This window comes from Neophocaena asiaeorientalis, unplaced genomic scaffold, assembly GCF_003031525.2.
Source record: "Neophocaena asiaeorientalis asiaeorientalis breed wild unplaced genomic scaffold, Neophocaena_asiaeorientalis_V1.1 scaffold671, whole genome shotgun sequence".
Classification (NCBI taxonomy): domain Eukaryota; kingdom Metazoa; phylum Chordata; class Mammalia; order Artiodactyla; family Phocoenidae; genus Neophocaena; species Neophocaena asiaeorientalis.
The window spans coordinates 2,987,005-3,002,201 of record NW_020175533.1 but is presented as its reverse complement, the minus strand read 5'-3'; the positions used below and the strand labels follow the sequence as shown (position 1 = coordinate 3,002,201).

The following is a 15,197-nucleotide window of genomic DNA, read 5'->3' as shown; positions in this document are numbered from 1 at the left end:
AAAGAAAAAACGAAAAAAAAAACAAAAAAAAGCCGAAAGAAGAAAAGGAAGAAAAGTAGAAAAGATAAAAAAAAAAAAAAAAAAAAAAAAAGAGCCCTGGCTGAAACCATTTTCCCACAGCAGGCAGATCATTTGGTCTGATGAAAATGAGCGGGGAAAAAAAACTACAATGAAATACCATTTCTTTGTTCTGAGATTGGAGAAAATTTAAAAATACAACAACACAGGCTATTGGCTAGTCTGTAGGGACACAGGCACTCAAACACGTCGATAGTGGGAATGAACTTGGAACAGCCCTTTTGGGAGGGAATTCGGGAGTATCAACTAAATCCAGATATTCACTTTTTGATGCAGCAATCCCAGTTCTATGAATTTACCCTGACGATACACCTCAGATAATAAAAAAATACCTATAGATACAAGGTTATTCTTTTTGGCATTGTTTATAATTGCAAGATATTGGAAACCACCTACATGGGCAAACATAGAAGAGTGGCTAAATTATGATACATCTACAAAATGGGGTACTATGTACCTGAGACCGAGAGAGGGAGAAAGAAGATATTATCAAATGAAAAATGCAAAGTGTAAAAGAATAGTTATAGGATGTTACCCTTAATGTAGGATAAATAAGATAATATACATGTATGTGTCAGGGCAGAAAAATTTTTCCTTCTACCCTTCTAGGTTCTTTGCTGGTTTAATAATTAAATTGACATAAGACAGATTAAGAGGAGAAAAACTAATTTCGTATGTACAGGATACCCATAAAAATATGAGACCCAAAGGTAGTTAGGCAATTGAAGCTTATATGCCATCCTGAGCTAAGGAATGGAATAGGGGCTTCAAAGGGGTTTCAAATGGGAGGAGGGCAATTCACAGGATGATGAGAAGAGCAGATGTTTGGTAGTCAAATGTTTGCCCTGCCATGTGGGTAAGTCTTTCAGATAAAAAGTTATCTCTGATATAGCTCTCTTTCTGGGCCAGACCCCTATCTAAATTCTTCTAAGCAGTTAAAAGAGAGGTAAACGTTTTTCTTGAGTGTGCTGGGTCTTGATTGTTTTCAGCTTAAAATAAGCCACACGCCAAAGTGGAACATTTTGTAGACATTTCTTCAAAGAAGACATACAGATGGCCAACAGGTACATGAAAAGATGCTCAATATAGCTAATTATTAGAGAAATGCAAATCAAAGCGGCATGTTTTGGTGTGGCATTTCTGCTCCCCTTCATATGTGTTCATTTGTGCGAAAAGAAACAGAAAAGATAAACCAGAAATTAAATAGATTAGTTACCTCAACAAGGGGATGGAGGGGAGGGCAAAATGGAATTCAAACGAAAACAAAGGAACCTAACAATATTTCAAATGAATCGTGCAGCCTCATGGGGGGTGGTGGGAAGAGGGAGAACTAACCCAAGTAATTTTTTAAATTAATTAATTAATTAATTTTATTTATTTATTTTTGGCTGCGTTGGGTCTTCATTGCTGCGCACAGGCTTTCTCTAGTTGCAGTGAGCGGGGGCTACTCTTCGTTGCGGTGCGCGGGCTTCTCATTGCAGTGGCTTCTCTTGTTGCGGAGCACGGGCTCTAGGCACGCAGGCTTCAGTAGTTGTGGCACTCAGGCTCAGTAGTTGTGGCTCTCGGGGTCTAGAGCTCAGGCTCAGTAGTTGTGGCTCTCAGTGTCTAGAGCTCAGGCTCAGTAGTTGTGGCGCACGGGCTTAGATGCTCCGTGGCATGTGGGATCTTCCCAGAGCAGGGGTCGAACCCATGTCCCCTGCATTGGCAGGCGGATTCTTAACCACTGCGACACCAGGGAAGTTCCCCAAGTAATTTTTGAACACAGTATTTTGACTACCATCAGATTAAAAACAAAAAGGAACTGCATCAAATATTGAAGCTACAATAGGCTTGTTAAACACAGTATTTTGACTACAGACCACCAGGAACCTGAAGACAAAAGAAGCTGTAAAAAAGTATTGACCTGTAGTTGGTAGATTTGTTTTTCACAGTCTTGTGGGTTAGCAATTCTGGAGTTAATGTGTATTATATGATTACACAAATAAGTAAATTTATTGTGGATATTGGGAGCTAGGTTTCTTTCTGTTTGAGAAGGGATTTACAAATATGAAAAGTGAGGAAACTAGAATGAATCTTGTGTTGTTGTGTTGAAATGGAAGGTATTAGTAGTGTACTTATGTTTTTAAAGTATATATACCTATAGCAAAATATATAAATATAGATGTGTGTTTACATGGATTAGACTATATACATGTATTTTCTAGCTCTGTACACTGAGAGGGCCTAGAAACAATTACACCCTAGTAGCAATGAATACTTTCTCAACTGGGGCTGAAAAGGAATAATGTTGAGTCTGGAGCATCTTGTAATGCCAGAAAGGAAGTGCATTAAAAAAAAATGATGGTGGGGCTTCCCTGGTGGCGCAGTGGTTGAGAATCTGCCTGCTAATGCAGGCGACACGGGTTCGAGCCCTGGTCTGGGAAGATCCCACATGACGCGGAGCAACTAGCCCTGTGAGCCACAACTACTGAGCCTGCGCGTCTGGAGCCTGTGCTCCGCAACAAGAGAGGCCGCGATAGTGAGAGGCACGCGTACCGCGATGAAGAGTGGCCCCCGCTTGTGCGGAGCGGCTGGGCCCATGAGCCATGGCCGCTGAGCCATGGCCGCTGAGCCTGCGCGTCCGGAGCCTGTGCTCTGCAACGGGAGAGGCCACAGCAGTGAGAGGCCCGCGTACCACAAAAAAAAAAAAAAAAATGATGGGGTCATGTCAAAGGGACACAAAAGTCAACTTGAAGGAGCTCTCACTGGCCAAATCTGGGACAATTTGAGCGTCAAAGGAAATAATGATAGTGATTGATTATCATGTATTGAATAAAATAAGAACACGAGTCTGTACAGATATAAACACATAAATGGGGAAGAAGAGAAAGCTCTTCCTTACAGTAGAAGAGTAACTAACAAGTATCAAAGGAATGTTGGTGTTAGAAAATAATCGATGGATGCTGAAGCCAATGGTTCAAAATTTTTATATTTAGAGACAGAGAGAGAGATAATGATAAAGCAAAGGTGGCAAAATGTGAAAAATTGATGAATCTGGCAAAAGGGTACAGGGAATTTCCTTGTACCATTCTTGTTTTTCTGTACGTTTAAAATGGCATCAAAATTAAGTTTCTCCCCCCCCCACTCCCCGCCAAAAAATAAAGAAAATAGGGTGTATCCTAGTAGAGATATGTTGCTGCTAAACATGCTTTCTAATTTTTTTCTTTCCCACATAAAAACTACTGTTTGGGTGGCAGGGTTTGCAGAGGTGGCCAGTAAGCACAAGAGAGGCTTATAATGCATTTTAATACTTATTTGAATGTTCCCGGTGTTTCGTCATCCTATTTTTGTTTTTTAAATGCAGCTTTCCCGTTTGAGTCACTGCCATTCTTTCCTCACAGGTATTTTAAATTTATTTGTGGCTAGGCCCTTTATCTAACAACAGCATCATGTTAAGAAAATCAGCGTCAAATCTTTAATAACAAAACAAAACAAACAAAAAAAACGCCAACGGTTTCACCAGAGGCGGAATTCCCTTTTGGGGTCACCCGGAGGAGGGCGGGAACAAGACGTGCGAAAGCTTCCGCTTTCTTTTCTACGGTAAAGCCAACCATTCTCCTTAAAGGAGTACCACAGAAGCGTGATTTTCGGTCGGCAAACGCATCCCTAGCGACGAGTCCACCCATGACACAGGGATGCCATAGTGTCGCATCACAATGAGTAGTCTATGAGAGCTCAAAAGCCAGAACAAATGACCTTGATTCTGGTAAAATATTACATTGCAATTCACCTAACCTGTCAGTTTCCTTCTCTTGTTTTCCAAAATGCTGAACTTCCGGAGTAGACTCCTCCCCCCTCTATTCCTGCCCAGTGGTTTGGTCCGACCTTAATACTACTGACAGGAGGGACAAACTGCGTCTGCGCAGAAAGCTCTTGGGGGGGTGGGGGGGGAGGAACATGGCGCAAGCTCTGTCTGAGGAGGAGTTTCAACGGATGCAGGTGCCGCTCGCCGGGGAAAAGACCACCGGGCTAGGCGACGGGAGGGCGGGGAAGAGAAAGATCGTCCCACCGACTTTGTGCAGGGGTTGGGTGGGATGGACCTTGAGCCTAAGGGGTTGGTCTGGAGAAGGGAAACTGAGGCTCCGAGTGGTGAGACTACTGGATTCCGAGATACAATTGGGTTCTGAGGGGATGGATTCTGTTAGCCTTGTGGGCGGAAGAGAGAGTCCTAGCGTGGGCGACACCTTACTCAGACTTGGAGGGGACGAGACCTTTGGGCCCATGCGGGGGACACCTTGGGTGGGCGACGGTAATGCTGGGCTTTGAGGGAAGGAGATCCTGAGAGGGGGAAACCATTTTGCCTGGAGAGGAAGGAAGCGGGTGTTGGGCTGTTTGCTTCGTGGTGGGGGGAGCCCTGGAGAGGGCAATACCATTATCGGTGGGAGGTGGACGTTTCTGTGGGAGATACCACTATGTCAGGGGACTGGGGAAAGACCCCACATGTCATTGTTCCTGGGAGGTGGAGCTCCTGTGCGAGGGGTGGTAGCGGATCCCAAGAGAGGGCAGTACCATTGGATGCTTACGGGTGATCCCATTAGATGTGGGGTGAAGAAGGCCCTGAATGGGTAATACGATTAATCCTTGTTGGAGAGAGGACCAGAGGAGGTGAAAGAGTGATACCTTGGACTGCGTGGAGGGGAAATCACCGGTCTGTGGAGAGGTACCCTGACTGAGTACTGTGACCACTTGATTCTTTTTGGGGGGACTCTGAGATGGATGAAAGGCCAGAGTGGGTCCTTGTTGAGAGAATTCCTTACTGGGGAAGACCATTGGATTTTGTGTGGAGACTCTGAAAGGGGGAAACCCTGCGTAGGGTCCTGTGGGAGGACAGGAGGAACTCCGAGTGAGAGCAGGTAATCCATTCATCCTTGAATGAAGGAAACCAGTTGTCGCTATGTGAGGGACCCTGAGGGTGGAAGACTGAGATAATTGGACCAAAAAAGGGGAAGGCCCCTGTAACTTGTGCAAAGTATTCCATGTGAGTAAGAGTAATCCAACTGGCCCACCCAAGGCCTTGTGGGGGAAAAACCCTGAAGGGTATAGCGTCATCCCATTGGATTATGACTGGGGAGATCTTGAGGGGTATAGGGGATCCTTGAATGAGGAAGATTGATTCTACTGGTCATGAGTGAAGGGAAAACCATTGGGCTCTGATGGATAGACACTGTAAGTGGATGCCAGGGGTGTTCCAACTGGATCAGGACTGGGGGAGACAGATCACTGGGTCTGGGAGAGGACAGGGGCAGGAAAGATTCTGTAGAGGCCAAGCCCTCTCACCTTTAGCAGACCACCCAGGGATGGAGGCTGGTGCCATGGGAGAGAGGGAAAGGTCCTGGTGGGGTAAGGGATGGTGGTCTGGGAAGAATTGGCCTCAGCACCTACAGGGCTGGTAGGTAGGGATATGCTGTTTGGAATGGCCCATACGTCACCTTCCCTCAATTCTTGAAAGGGGTCTGGACATATTTTGAGAGCCTTGGGGGTGGGGACCCTGGGAAGCCCCCTTTTACTCAGTGAAATTGGTCATAATACCAGGCTCTCTTCCCTTGGGAAAGAGGGAGGAAGGCAATCCCCTGCCCCCTACTCTGGCCAAGAGGATAGAGAACACCTCTGACAGAAGACAGAACAGTGTTTAGCGTGTGACGAGGCCAGTCCAGATGAAGAGGCAGACTTTATCCTTTGGGCATGGAACACACATGAGCAAGAAACTGACTGGGTCAGCACTCAGTCATGGCCTGAGGGCACAGTTGGATTGGAAGGGGAGAGATGGAGGCAGCAGGGAGACAGGTGAGGCTGACTGTGTTTATATAAGTAGAACTGGAGAAGGTGGGACAGGCTGAGTGGCTGGACTCATTTGGGATGAAGCAGGCACGGGTCGTAGGAGTGACTAAAGAGGCGCATGGAGGGCAGCAGGGTCTGTAGGGCTCAGGGGATTGGTTCTCTCCTCATGAGGGTAGGGGGCACATTTCTGCCAAGTCATTTCCTTCCCTGCTTCCCCCTAAGGCTCAGCTCCTAGAACTCCGGACAAACAACTACCAGCTTTCAGATGAACTACGCAAGAATGGTGTTGGTGAGCCAAGAGGGTCTCATTAGATGGGGGTGGCTTTGGAGGACAGAGGCCAAGGGGAAAAAATCTCAGAGGCCTGGCAGGAGGACCTTTCGGCTCCTTACCACTGACTGAGGCTGAGACTCCCTGCTTTCCCCACACCAGAACTTACCAGTCTTCGACAGAAGGTCGCCTACCTGGATAAGGAGTTCAACAAAGCTCAGAAGGTACCTCCTTCCACCTACTCACCCACCCATGTGTTCCCTGTAGCCATCTGACTCATTCATCTGTCCAGTGAGCACCTACAGTGAACCAGACCTAATGTTACATGCTGTCACTAGTCATTCAAAAATTTCTCATGGAAGTCTCCTTTGTTTGGTAATTTTATCTAGGTCTGCTTAATTTATTAATTAATTTTCATTTACTCTTAATTCATTTTTAATTTCAATTACTCATTCTCATTCACTGATTTCTAACTAAATAATCAAATCTATCAGTAAATCTGCCTTGAACCTGCCTCCTGTCCCCCACTCATACTCCTGCCTTGTGCTCCTATTCCCCACCCCTGTCCTGGTCCTGTTGGTAAAGTGAGACTAAACCTACCTCTCAAATCCTTTGAAGATGAGATAGCATATAACCTATCATGGCCCCTCAAGGCATTCAAGGCCCTTCTTTGTCTCTTTCTTCACTGCTCTGTCCCCATGCATAGTACAATGTCATACGCAGTATGTTCTCCATATATATTTGTTAGATGAAGGAACACAGAATGCAGAAAGTCTGGCAGTCAGAAAGCTAGGCTTCTCTTTGGTAGGGTACTGATTTCCCAACCTGGCAATGCCCTCAGCTGCCCAGCAGGGGAACAGCAGTTTCCACGGTGCATGGGAGGGATCCACATAGATGTGTTTGGACAGATGGAACAGTGAAGCCATAATTTCTGAGTCCGGAGATCCAGCCTATGAAGGGTTAAATACTAAGACCCATGAAAAGCCTCAAGAGCTTAGAGGAAAGGATGTAAGCAGGGTGCTCCTCATTCACCCACTCACTCCATCATTCCTGTGGGCTACAAATTGTGGTTAAAGACACCCCCATCCCTCACCCCCTGTTATCATTGTCCCCCCTTGACACTTGCCACAGTATCTCCATACCCTAGTGAGGGAGTCCATCTCTGGTCACCTTATCTCTCTTCTCACCTCCCTCACCTTTAGGCACTGAGCAAGAGCAAGAAAGCTCAGGTAAGGGGACCCCTGGCGGGTAAATGTGTCTGGGAGACTGTCTTAGAGGGGATATTTCTGTATGCTGGGGTCTCCTGGTACTGGCCTTTCTTTCTCTGTGTGTGTGCTTGCATCTGTGACTACCTCCCTGCCATGTGTTTTTGTGTCTATCTTTGTTCTCCTGTTTTGTCTCTTACTCTGCACCTCTCTCTGTATGTCTTTCCTTCTCCCTTTCTTTCTCTGTGTCCTCCTCTCTGAGTCTCTCTTTGTCTCTGTCTTTCTGTTCCTCTCGGATTCTTGTTTCTCTCCCCAACCTTCTCTTTTTCTTTCCCCCACCTGTTCCTATCTCTGCCATCGTTTCTCTCTTTTCTTCTTTCCCTTTCTTCCTCTCTCTTGACTCCTTGTTTCTCCCTCCCCTTTTCCTCTCTCCCTGTTCCTCTCTCTCCTGTTCCTTTTTCTCTTCCTGATTCATTTCTTTCCCTGACCCCTTCTCTCTGTTCTCCCTCTGTTGATCTCTCTGTTCCTATCTCTCTGCCGTCCTACCTTTTCTTTTTTTCTCTCTCCCCCATCCCATCCCTCTCTCCTTCCCTATCTAACCCCCTTTCCCCATCTTTCTCTGCTTCCTTTCTTCCCTATTTCTATATACCCCTCTCTTTCCTCCCACTGTCTCCCCTCATCCCTTTCTCCTTCCACATCTTCCCTTCTCTCTACCCCATGTCTCTCCTCCCTCCTTATCTCCTCTTTTATCCCTCCTATGTCTGTCTTTCCCCCTGTATCTCCTGATTTCACCCATCTCATTCTCTGTACCCTATGTTCTCCCCCAATGTCATTTTCTCCCTCTCTCTGTTTCTTTGCCCTGCTGCCCCATCCTTTCTACCCCTGTTGGAGACCTGGCCCACATCTGCCACTGCAGGAAGTCGAGGGGCTGCTGAGTGAAAATGAGATGCTGCAGGCAAAGCTGCACAGCCAGGAGGAGGACTTCCGTTTGCAGAACAGCACGCTTATGGCCGAGTTCAGCAAGGTGCTGGTGCCCTGGATAGTTGAGGGGGGTCCAAGGGGTAGGGGCCGCCTGGGCTGAAGCTGGAGGGCAGCTGAGGGTGGTTGGACAGAGCCTGGCCCTGGGTCACTGTCCATGGTGCTGAAACAGGGCCTCGATCTCTGCTGGGGGGCAGTGATTTGACAGATGGGACCACCCACTGTGCTGGGATTAGAAGGCTGTAAGCCATGAGGTCAGCTGGTTCCTGACCAAGTCACTCCTTTCCTTTGAGCTTCAAGTCTCCTTGTGTATATTTTGGGGCTGATGCTATGGAGCCCCAGGTTGTTGGGAGGTCTTAGGTAAAATTCTTATGCTTAGTATGGGATGGAAAGATGTTCGAGCTGCTTCCCTTTTCTAAGTTTTTCATGTGTTGTAAGGGAAAAAGTCTCACAGCAACAAAAAAGGTATTTCCAAGGCTCTACCTGAGAATGTAGGGCTCAAAACCTTAAAAAAGAAAACAAACCAAAAACACAACCTTTGTGTAGGTACAATACCAGAGGCAATTTAGTAAGTAGTAGTTAAGAGCCAGAGGCCTAGATTAAACTCTTGGCTCTGCCTTTTACTAACTGTAACCTTGAGCAAGTCACTTAAGCTTCCTGTTTTTTGGTTCCCAAATATTTAAAATGGAAAAGATGATAATGACAGTACCTGCCTGGCAGGGCTTTTGTGAGGATTGAATGGGTTAATGTCTATAAACCACTTAGAACAGAGCCTTGCACATAGTATCAGCTATGTAGGTGTTAGCTACTGATAGTATCCTTTTATTAATTCATTTTCCCTCTAAAATATTTCTTGACTATTTAAAAGTTTTATATCCATCCTGTGACCTTGCCCTGCCTCAGCCCTTACCACCTCTATTCCCACAGTGTCCTCGCTGGTCTCCTCACTTCTAGCTTCTTTTACCAGACCAAGCCATAACGGTTGTCCTGACCCGCAGGTCTTACCACATTGCTTCTTTAGACAACACCTCCCAGTGGGTCCTCATCCCCGAAATTTCAGAACCCCTGGTGCTCACATAACAGCTGACCTCATCGCCTCACTTCTCACTGCTTCCTGCCTCTGGCCTCAGTGGTATCATGGTTCTTGCTGGGCGAGGCAGGGGCAGTTATTCCTCTATAAACCCAGCTCGTGTTTCTCAGCACCTGCCCTGGGCTAGGCACTGAGCCAGGTATAGAACCTCCTTCGCACTACCCCTCCTCCTCCTGGAAGCTAGAAATGCTCACAGGGAGACCTGAGTTCCAGGCCCGCCTCCACCACTTATTTGCCAAGATATTTCAGCTCAATTGTTCCTTCAACAAATAGTTATTGAGCCCGCACTATGTGCTCTGTGTTCTGGAAATAGTTGTGAGCAGTACAAAATAGTCCTCCCTCTTGGGTAGCTTATATTCTGGGGGTGGGATGGGGGAAAAGATGATAACATAGTAAACAAATAATAATAATAGCACTGATAGCTGACAGTTACATAGTGTTTACTGTGTGCCAGGTCCTGTTTGATGTGCTTTACATTATTCACTTATTTAATTCTCACAGCAAACCGATGAGATGTCATTACTATCCCTCTTCGACAGATGGGGAAAACTGAGCCCCCTAGAGATGAAGTAATTTGTGCCAAGGTGAAATGGCAGAGTAGAAATTCACATCCAAGCAGTCTGGCTTCCGAATCTATGCTTATGACCTACGTTACGAAATAAAATTTAATTGTGAATCACAATTTATGATCCAAACATTTTCAGAAATTTAAAAAACTAAGAACATGTTAGGTAAATTTAATTGCAATTCATGCTAGGTAAGAAAGAAGCAAACAGAGAGTATTGGAATTTCTGTGTTGGGGGATACTACTTGAAAGGTAACATTTGAGCAGAGCACTGAAGGGTGCAAAAAAGTCAGTCATGTGAAGAACTGGATGAAAGGAATGGTGTTCTGGGTAGAAAATATCCCAGGCAATAAAATAAAAATTCTCTGTGGGCCTCAGTCTTCTAATCTGAAAATGGGGACAAAGGATCTTGTCAGGTCTGCTGTGTGAACTGTGTTTTCTTCAGGAGTTGAGCAGGGGGCTGGCTTAGTTTTATTTGCGTTGTACTCCTCTCCACGGGCTCTCCAAGGGCTAACAAGAGGGAGCCATGGGCAGTGCTAACCCTGGAAATGCTCTGAAAGCTGTCTGTGGTGCCTCGGCTCCCAGACGCAGACCCCTCCACAGAAGAAAGCTGGCAGTGGGGCTATCCATGATGCTGACATCTTGGACCAGCAACTTCCAGAGGAGCCTGAGGTCTTGGATTGCAACTGTGAGGTTGAAAGCGGGCAAGCAGAAAATTGTTCTCAGTATTCTCCATCTTCCATGTCTCTGTCACTTAACAGGTGTTTGAGTTTGAGGTTGTTTAACATCTGTGCCTCAGTGTCCTTATCTGTGAAGTGGGGATAATGAGTAATGAGAGCCTCTACATCACAGGGGCGTTATGGAATTAAATGAATTGTAAAGTACATGGGCCAAATGCTATGTATATTTCAGCAAATGTTGTTCTGATTCTTTGCTCTTCTGCTACCTCACTTGTCCCCTGCTCAGCTCTGTAGCCAGATGGAACAGCTGGAGCGGGAGAACCAGCAACTGAAGGATGGGGCTGCCAGGGCAGGGGCTACCCAAGCCGGGAGCCTTGTGGATGGGGAGCTGCTGAGACTGCAGGCAGAGAACACAGCCTTGCAGAAGAACGTGGCAGGTGCATGGAGACCCTCCTGGGGATGTGGGGACCTTGGGGCTTGAGTAAGGTGTTGTCTTCCCTGGGGGAAGAAAAAGGCTTCAGAATCAGGCTTGGCCCTGCCATGAACCAGTGTATGATTTTGGACAAGCCATTTCACCTCTCTGAGCCAAAGCTTTGTCATCTACGAAGTGCATGTAGTGATGTCTACCACCTGGAAAATTGTAGTAGAGATAAGAGGTGATATATTTCTGAGCTTAGTTCAGCACCTGGTACCTAGCAAATGTTACTGATAAGCAGATTGAACATCAGAAAGGAGGTGTTTGCTAAATGGAGAAAGTGAATGAAGGAGTGTTAGGAAGATTCTGAGCCCAAGTTGTCAGTGGGGTCTGGGATGAAAGCTGAAAGAAAGTTTGATAAAGTGTGGGAGTGAGTGTCCTGATGTGTGGACTTGTGGAGAGCAGCTGGGCTTGTGGGGTGGTGGGTGGTAGTTTGGTGATCAGGAAGGAGACTTCGTAGAATGTGGCTGGGGATTAGAGGTTATAGGAGGATTCAGCTGTAAATGGAGGATGGTGGGCATCACCTTGGAGGGCTGTGGGTGGGGCTTGGGGATGGGAGTGGGGCTTGGGAAATTATCTTGGGCTGATTTGATGGTAGACAGGATTTCCGTGGTTGGTGGGGCTTAAAAGATTTGTGAGAGGTGGGGGCGAACCTTTGTTTTGTAGGCTTATGGCCACTGAGGCAGGGTTTCTGCTACCTAAGGGGTTGAAGGCCAGTTCTCCTTCTATTTGAGGTGTGTCAGGGGTCTTCTGAGACAACCTCATCCATCATATATCTCTGTTCTACCCACTAGCCCTGCAGGAGCGCTACGGGAAAGAGGCTGGGAGGTCCCCAGCTGCCAGTGAGGATCAAGGGGATCCCTTGGGGGGCCCAGCTTCCCCTGTCCTGGCCCCCATGCCATTGGCAGAAGTGGAGCTGAAATGGGAAATGGAGAAGGAGGAAAAGAGACTGCTCTGGGAGCAACTGCAAGGCTTGGAGGTGAATCTGGGTCTGTTGGGGCTGGGGTGCCAGGAGGCAGGCAGATGCCCTAGCTCTGCCTGTGGTCCCACGGAGATATCTGTGATATCACCATCTTGTGGGCTGATGGATTAGGAAGGCTGGAGGGCAGGGAAAGGCACAGGCCTTACCTCCCCGCTTGCTGATAACAACTCCCTCCCTCATCCTTCCCAGCAGACCTTGAAGCAGGCTGAAACATCCAGGCTGCAGGAAGAACTTGCTAAGGTGGGGCTGCCGAGCTTTCCCTGGACTTTGCCCCACCCACTCCCCACCTGCCATGCTTCCCCTGGTAGGGTAGAGGGGCAGAGTATCTCTTCAAAGCCTCAGTTTTGTCATCTGTGAAATGGAGAGACTCACATTTATGTCTCAGATTTGTTTTCAATATGAAATGGGCTAATGTGGTCCTTCTATGTCTTGTGCATGGCAGGCCCCATCCCATCCTTCTGGGTCCTCCTATCTCTGCTTTTTCATTCATCTATCCATCCATCCATCCGTCCATCCATCCGAGCATTTATAGACTGCTGGCTCTTATCTTAGGAACTTGAGACCCAGTGGTGAGGCAGCCAATCATGATCCTGTTTTCCAGGCCTCCCAGCCTAGGTATTCTATGACATGGCCATCGGTCGATAGGTCGGAGGCATAAATGTTGGGCTTTGGAGCCTGAGGAGCTGGGTAGAGGTCATGTTTTTGCTGCCGACCAGCTGTGCAACCAAATTATTTAACCCTTCTGAGACTCAGTTTCCCATTTGTAAAGCCAGTGGTGCTCACTTCTCAGGACTGTTTTGAGGATTCCATGAGGTAACAAAAGTAAATTCCAGTTTCTATAAAGGACTTAGTAGGAAGTGTCTGTAAACATGAAGTAAATTTTTGTCTTTATTAATATTATTCTCATTCTTATCACTTGTCTGTACCCTCCTCCCCCACTCCAGCTTGCCGAGAAACTGAAAAAGAAACAAGAAAGGTAAATTTCTTTCTTCCAGAGCTGGGGGGAAGGGGTTTGCGGGGACTAAGGAGGGGATTGACTTGTGGAATGGACCCATATATGTCTGTCTTTCTGTGCCCAGTTTTTGCCGTCTGCAGACAGAAAAGGAGACGCTATTCAATGACAGCCGGTAACTACCAGGGTTGGGGATATTGGTGGACAATGGGGCAGTGCCCAGCAGGATTAACCGAAGATCACAGGGGCAGGGCTGGGAGACTGGGCCTCAGTCTGTGGTCAATGTGCCCCTCCCTCCCACCAATCACCCCCAGGAACAAGATTGAGGAGTTACAACAGCGGAAGGAAGCTGATCTCAAAGCCCAGTTGGCTCGAACTCAGAAGCTGCAGCAGGAACTTGAGGCTGCCAATCAGGTAAGGGGTTGGGTTCTGAGATCACTGGGATAGGGACAGGGCTGGGAGTCCGGGGAGCTCTGAGGTCTACAGAGGCTAGTTGGGGAGTCTGATATTTCCTGTGTTGGAAATATAGGGACTGGATGGGTCCTGGGCCCCCTAGGAGCTAGGAAAATGGGAACTAGGGAACCCCGAGAGCCCTAGGAGTTGGACTAGGAATCTGCATGAATTAAAGATCTCAGCGGGGCTGAGGACTAGGGGCCTATGTGCCACAGGTTTGGATGAATCTGAAACTCCAGGGGATTAGAGACAGGAATCTGGAGAAATCTGTGGTCACTGGATTGGGGCCAGGAGTTTGGAGTGAGTCTGAACTCCCTGGAGGTTGGGTAACTTTGAGACCTATGGGGGCTGGGTGGATATAAGACTTTCAAGGGTAAGACAGTTGGGCCTGGAGTCTGAGTGCATTTGAGGCCCTCAGAGGTTGGGGGCTGGTTTGGGTCTTAAGACACCTAGGAAGTTGGATCATGTGAGTTGGTGGTCCCTGGGGGCTGTGAATAAAAAACTGGTGAGTCTGAGACATCGAGCGACTGGAGCAAAAGTCTAGGTAGGTCTGAGGCTCCTAAGGGTTGGCGGCTGGGTGACTTTAAAGCCTCCAGCCTTCCCCTTAGAGTGAGTGAGTCTCAGGTCCCTTGGATTGGGGGCTATGATGGCTTGTGGGTCTAACTAAAGCCCCTAGGAGCTGGGGACAGAAGTCTGGGTAAAGCTGGGTGTGAAGATCCCCAGAGACTGGGGACAGGAGTGGCAGGTGTGGTATCAGTCTGAGACCTCACCAGGAGCTGGAAACTACACACTTGTATCAGTTTGAAATCTATAGGATCTGGGGTGGTGAGTTTGGGTGGGTCTTAGACTCTTGGAAACTAGAGACATGGGGGTTGCCTGTGTCTAAAACCCCTGGGGGTTGGGGTCAGGAATCTGGGTGAAGCTGTAGTCCCTGGGGGTTGAGTGTGTCTGAGAATCCTGGGGCCTCTGAGCTGGAATCTGGCTGAGTGTGAGACCATCTTATGGATGGGGGCTGAGTGAATTTGAAATCCCCAGGAGCCTAGGTGGTTTCTGAGGTGCTTAGAACTGGGATACAGGGGTGTGTGAGGCCCCTGGGGATAATGACCAAGAGTCTGGGTGAGCCTGAGATCTCTGATGGCTGGGTAGTCCAAGGCCCTCAAGTACTTAGGCAGCATGCTGCCAGGGGGTCAGAGAGGGAGTCTGTGTGGTCATATGTACCCCAGGGGAGGCTGAGGTCTGGAATGGGCTCCCCTGACGTGGTCCCCACAGAGCTTGGCAGAGCTGAGAGATCAGCGGCAGGGGGAGCTCCTGGAGCATGCGGCAGCTCTGCGAGCCCTACAAGATCAGGTACATTGTACTGAGCGGGCTCAGGGAGGTGGGGGTGAGGGTGGGGGCAGCCTCAGTGGGTATTGTACAGGCAGGCAAGGCCCCAGGGTCCTGCTTCCCCTGGTCGTCGTTCTCGTGGGTGTGTGTATGTGTGTCCTTTCTTTCTTGGCTGCGGGTAGGTCCTGTCCTCCTGTTCTGGACCCACTCTCACTCGTTGTGGGGGTGGGGCCAGGTGTCCATCCAGAGTGCGGATGCGCAGGAACAAGTGGAAGGACTTTTGGCTGAGAACAATGCCTTGAGGACTAGCCTGGCTGCCCTGGAGCAGGTA

The 15,197-nt window shown here is 48.0% G+C and overlaps 1 protein-coding gene across 1 annotated transcript in view; it reads left to right on the top strand.

The window, feature by feature from the left end:
• Positions 1-4,011: 4,011 nt before the first annotated feature.
• GRIPAP1 (GRIP1 associated protein 1) overlaps positions 4,012-15,197 on the top strand; it is a 20,718-nt gene continuing 9,532 nt past the window's right edge. Inside the window, exons 1-13 of the mRNA XM_024769240.1 lie at positions 4,012-4,056; positions 6,118-6,184; positions 6,326-6,387; positions 7,366-7,392; positions 8,285-8,392; positions 10,968-11,118; positions 11,951-12,135; positions 12,328-12,378; positions 13,083-13,114; positions 13,218-13,265; positions 13,405-13,504; positions 14,813-14,890; positions 15,102-15,194. Of these exons, the coding sequence (XP_024625008.1) occupies positions 4,015-4,056; positions 6,118-6,184; positions 6,326-6,387; positions 7,366-7,392; positions 8,285-8,392; positions 10,968-11,118; positions 11,951-12,135; positions 12,328-12,378; positions 13,083-13,114; positions 13,218-13,265; positions 13,405-13,504; positions 14,813-14,890; positions 15,102-15,194 (1,044 nt within the window). The 5' untranslated portion in view covers positions 4,012-4,014. The remainder of the gene's footprint in view (positions 4,057-6,117; positions 6,185-6,325; positions 6,388-7,365; positions 7,393-8,284; positions 8,393-10,967; positions 11,119-11,950; positions 12,136-12,327; positions 12,379-13,082; positions 13,115-13,217; positions 13,266-13,404; positions 13,505-14,812; positions 14,891-15,101; positions 15,195-15,197) is intronic.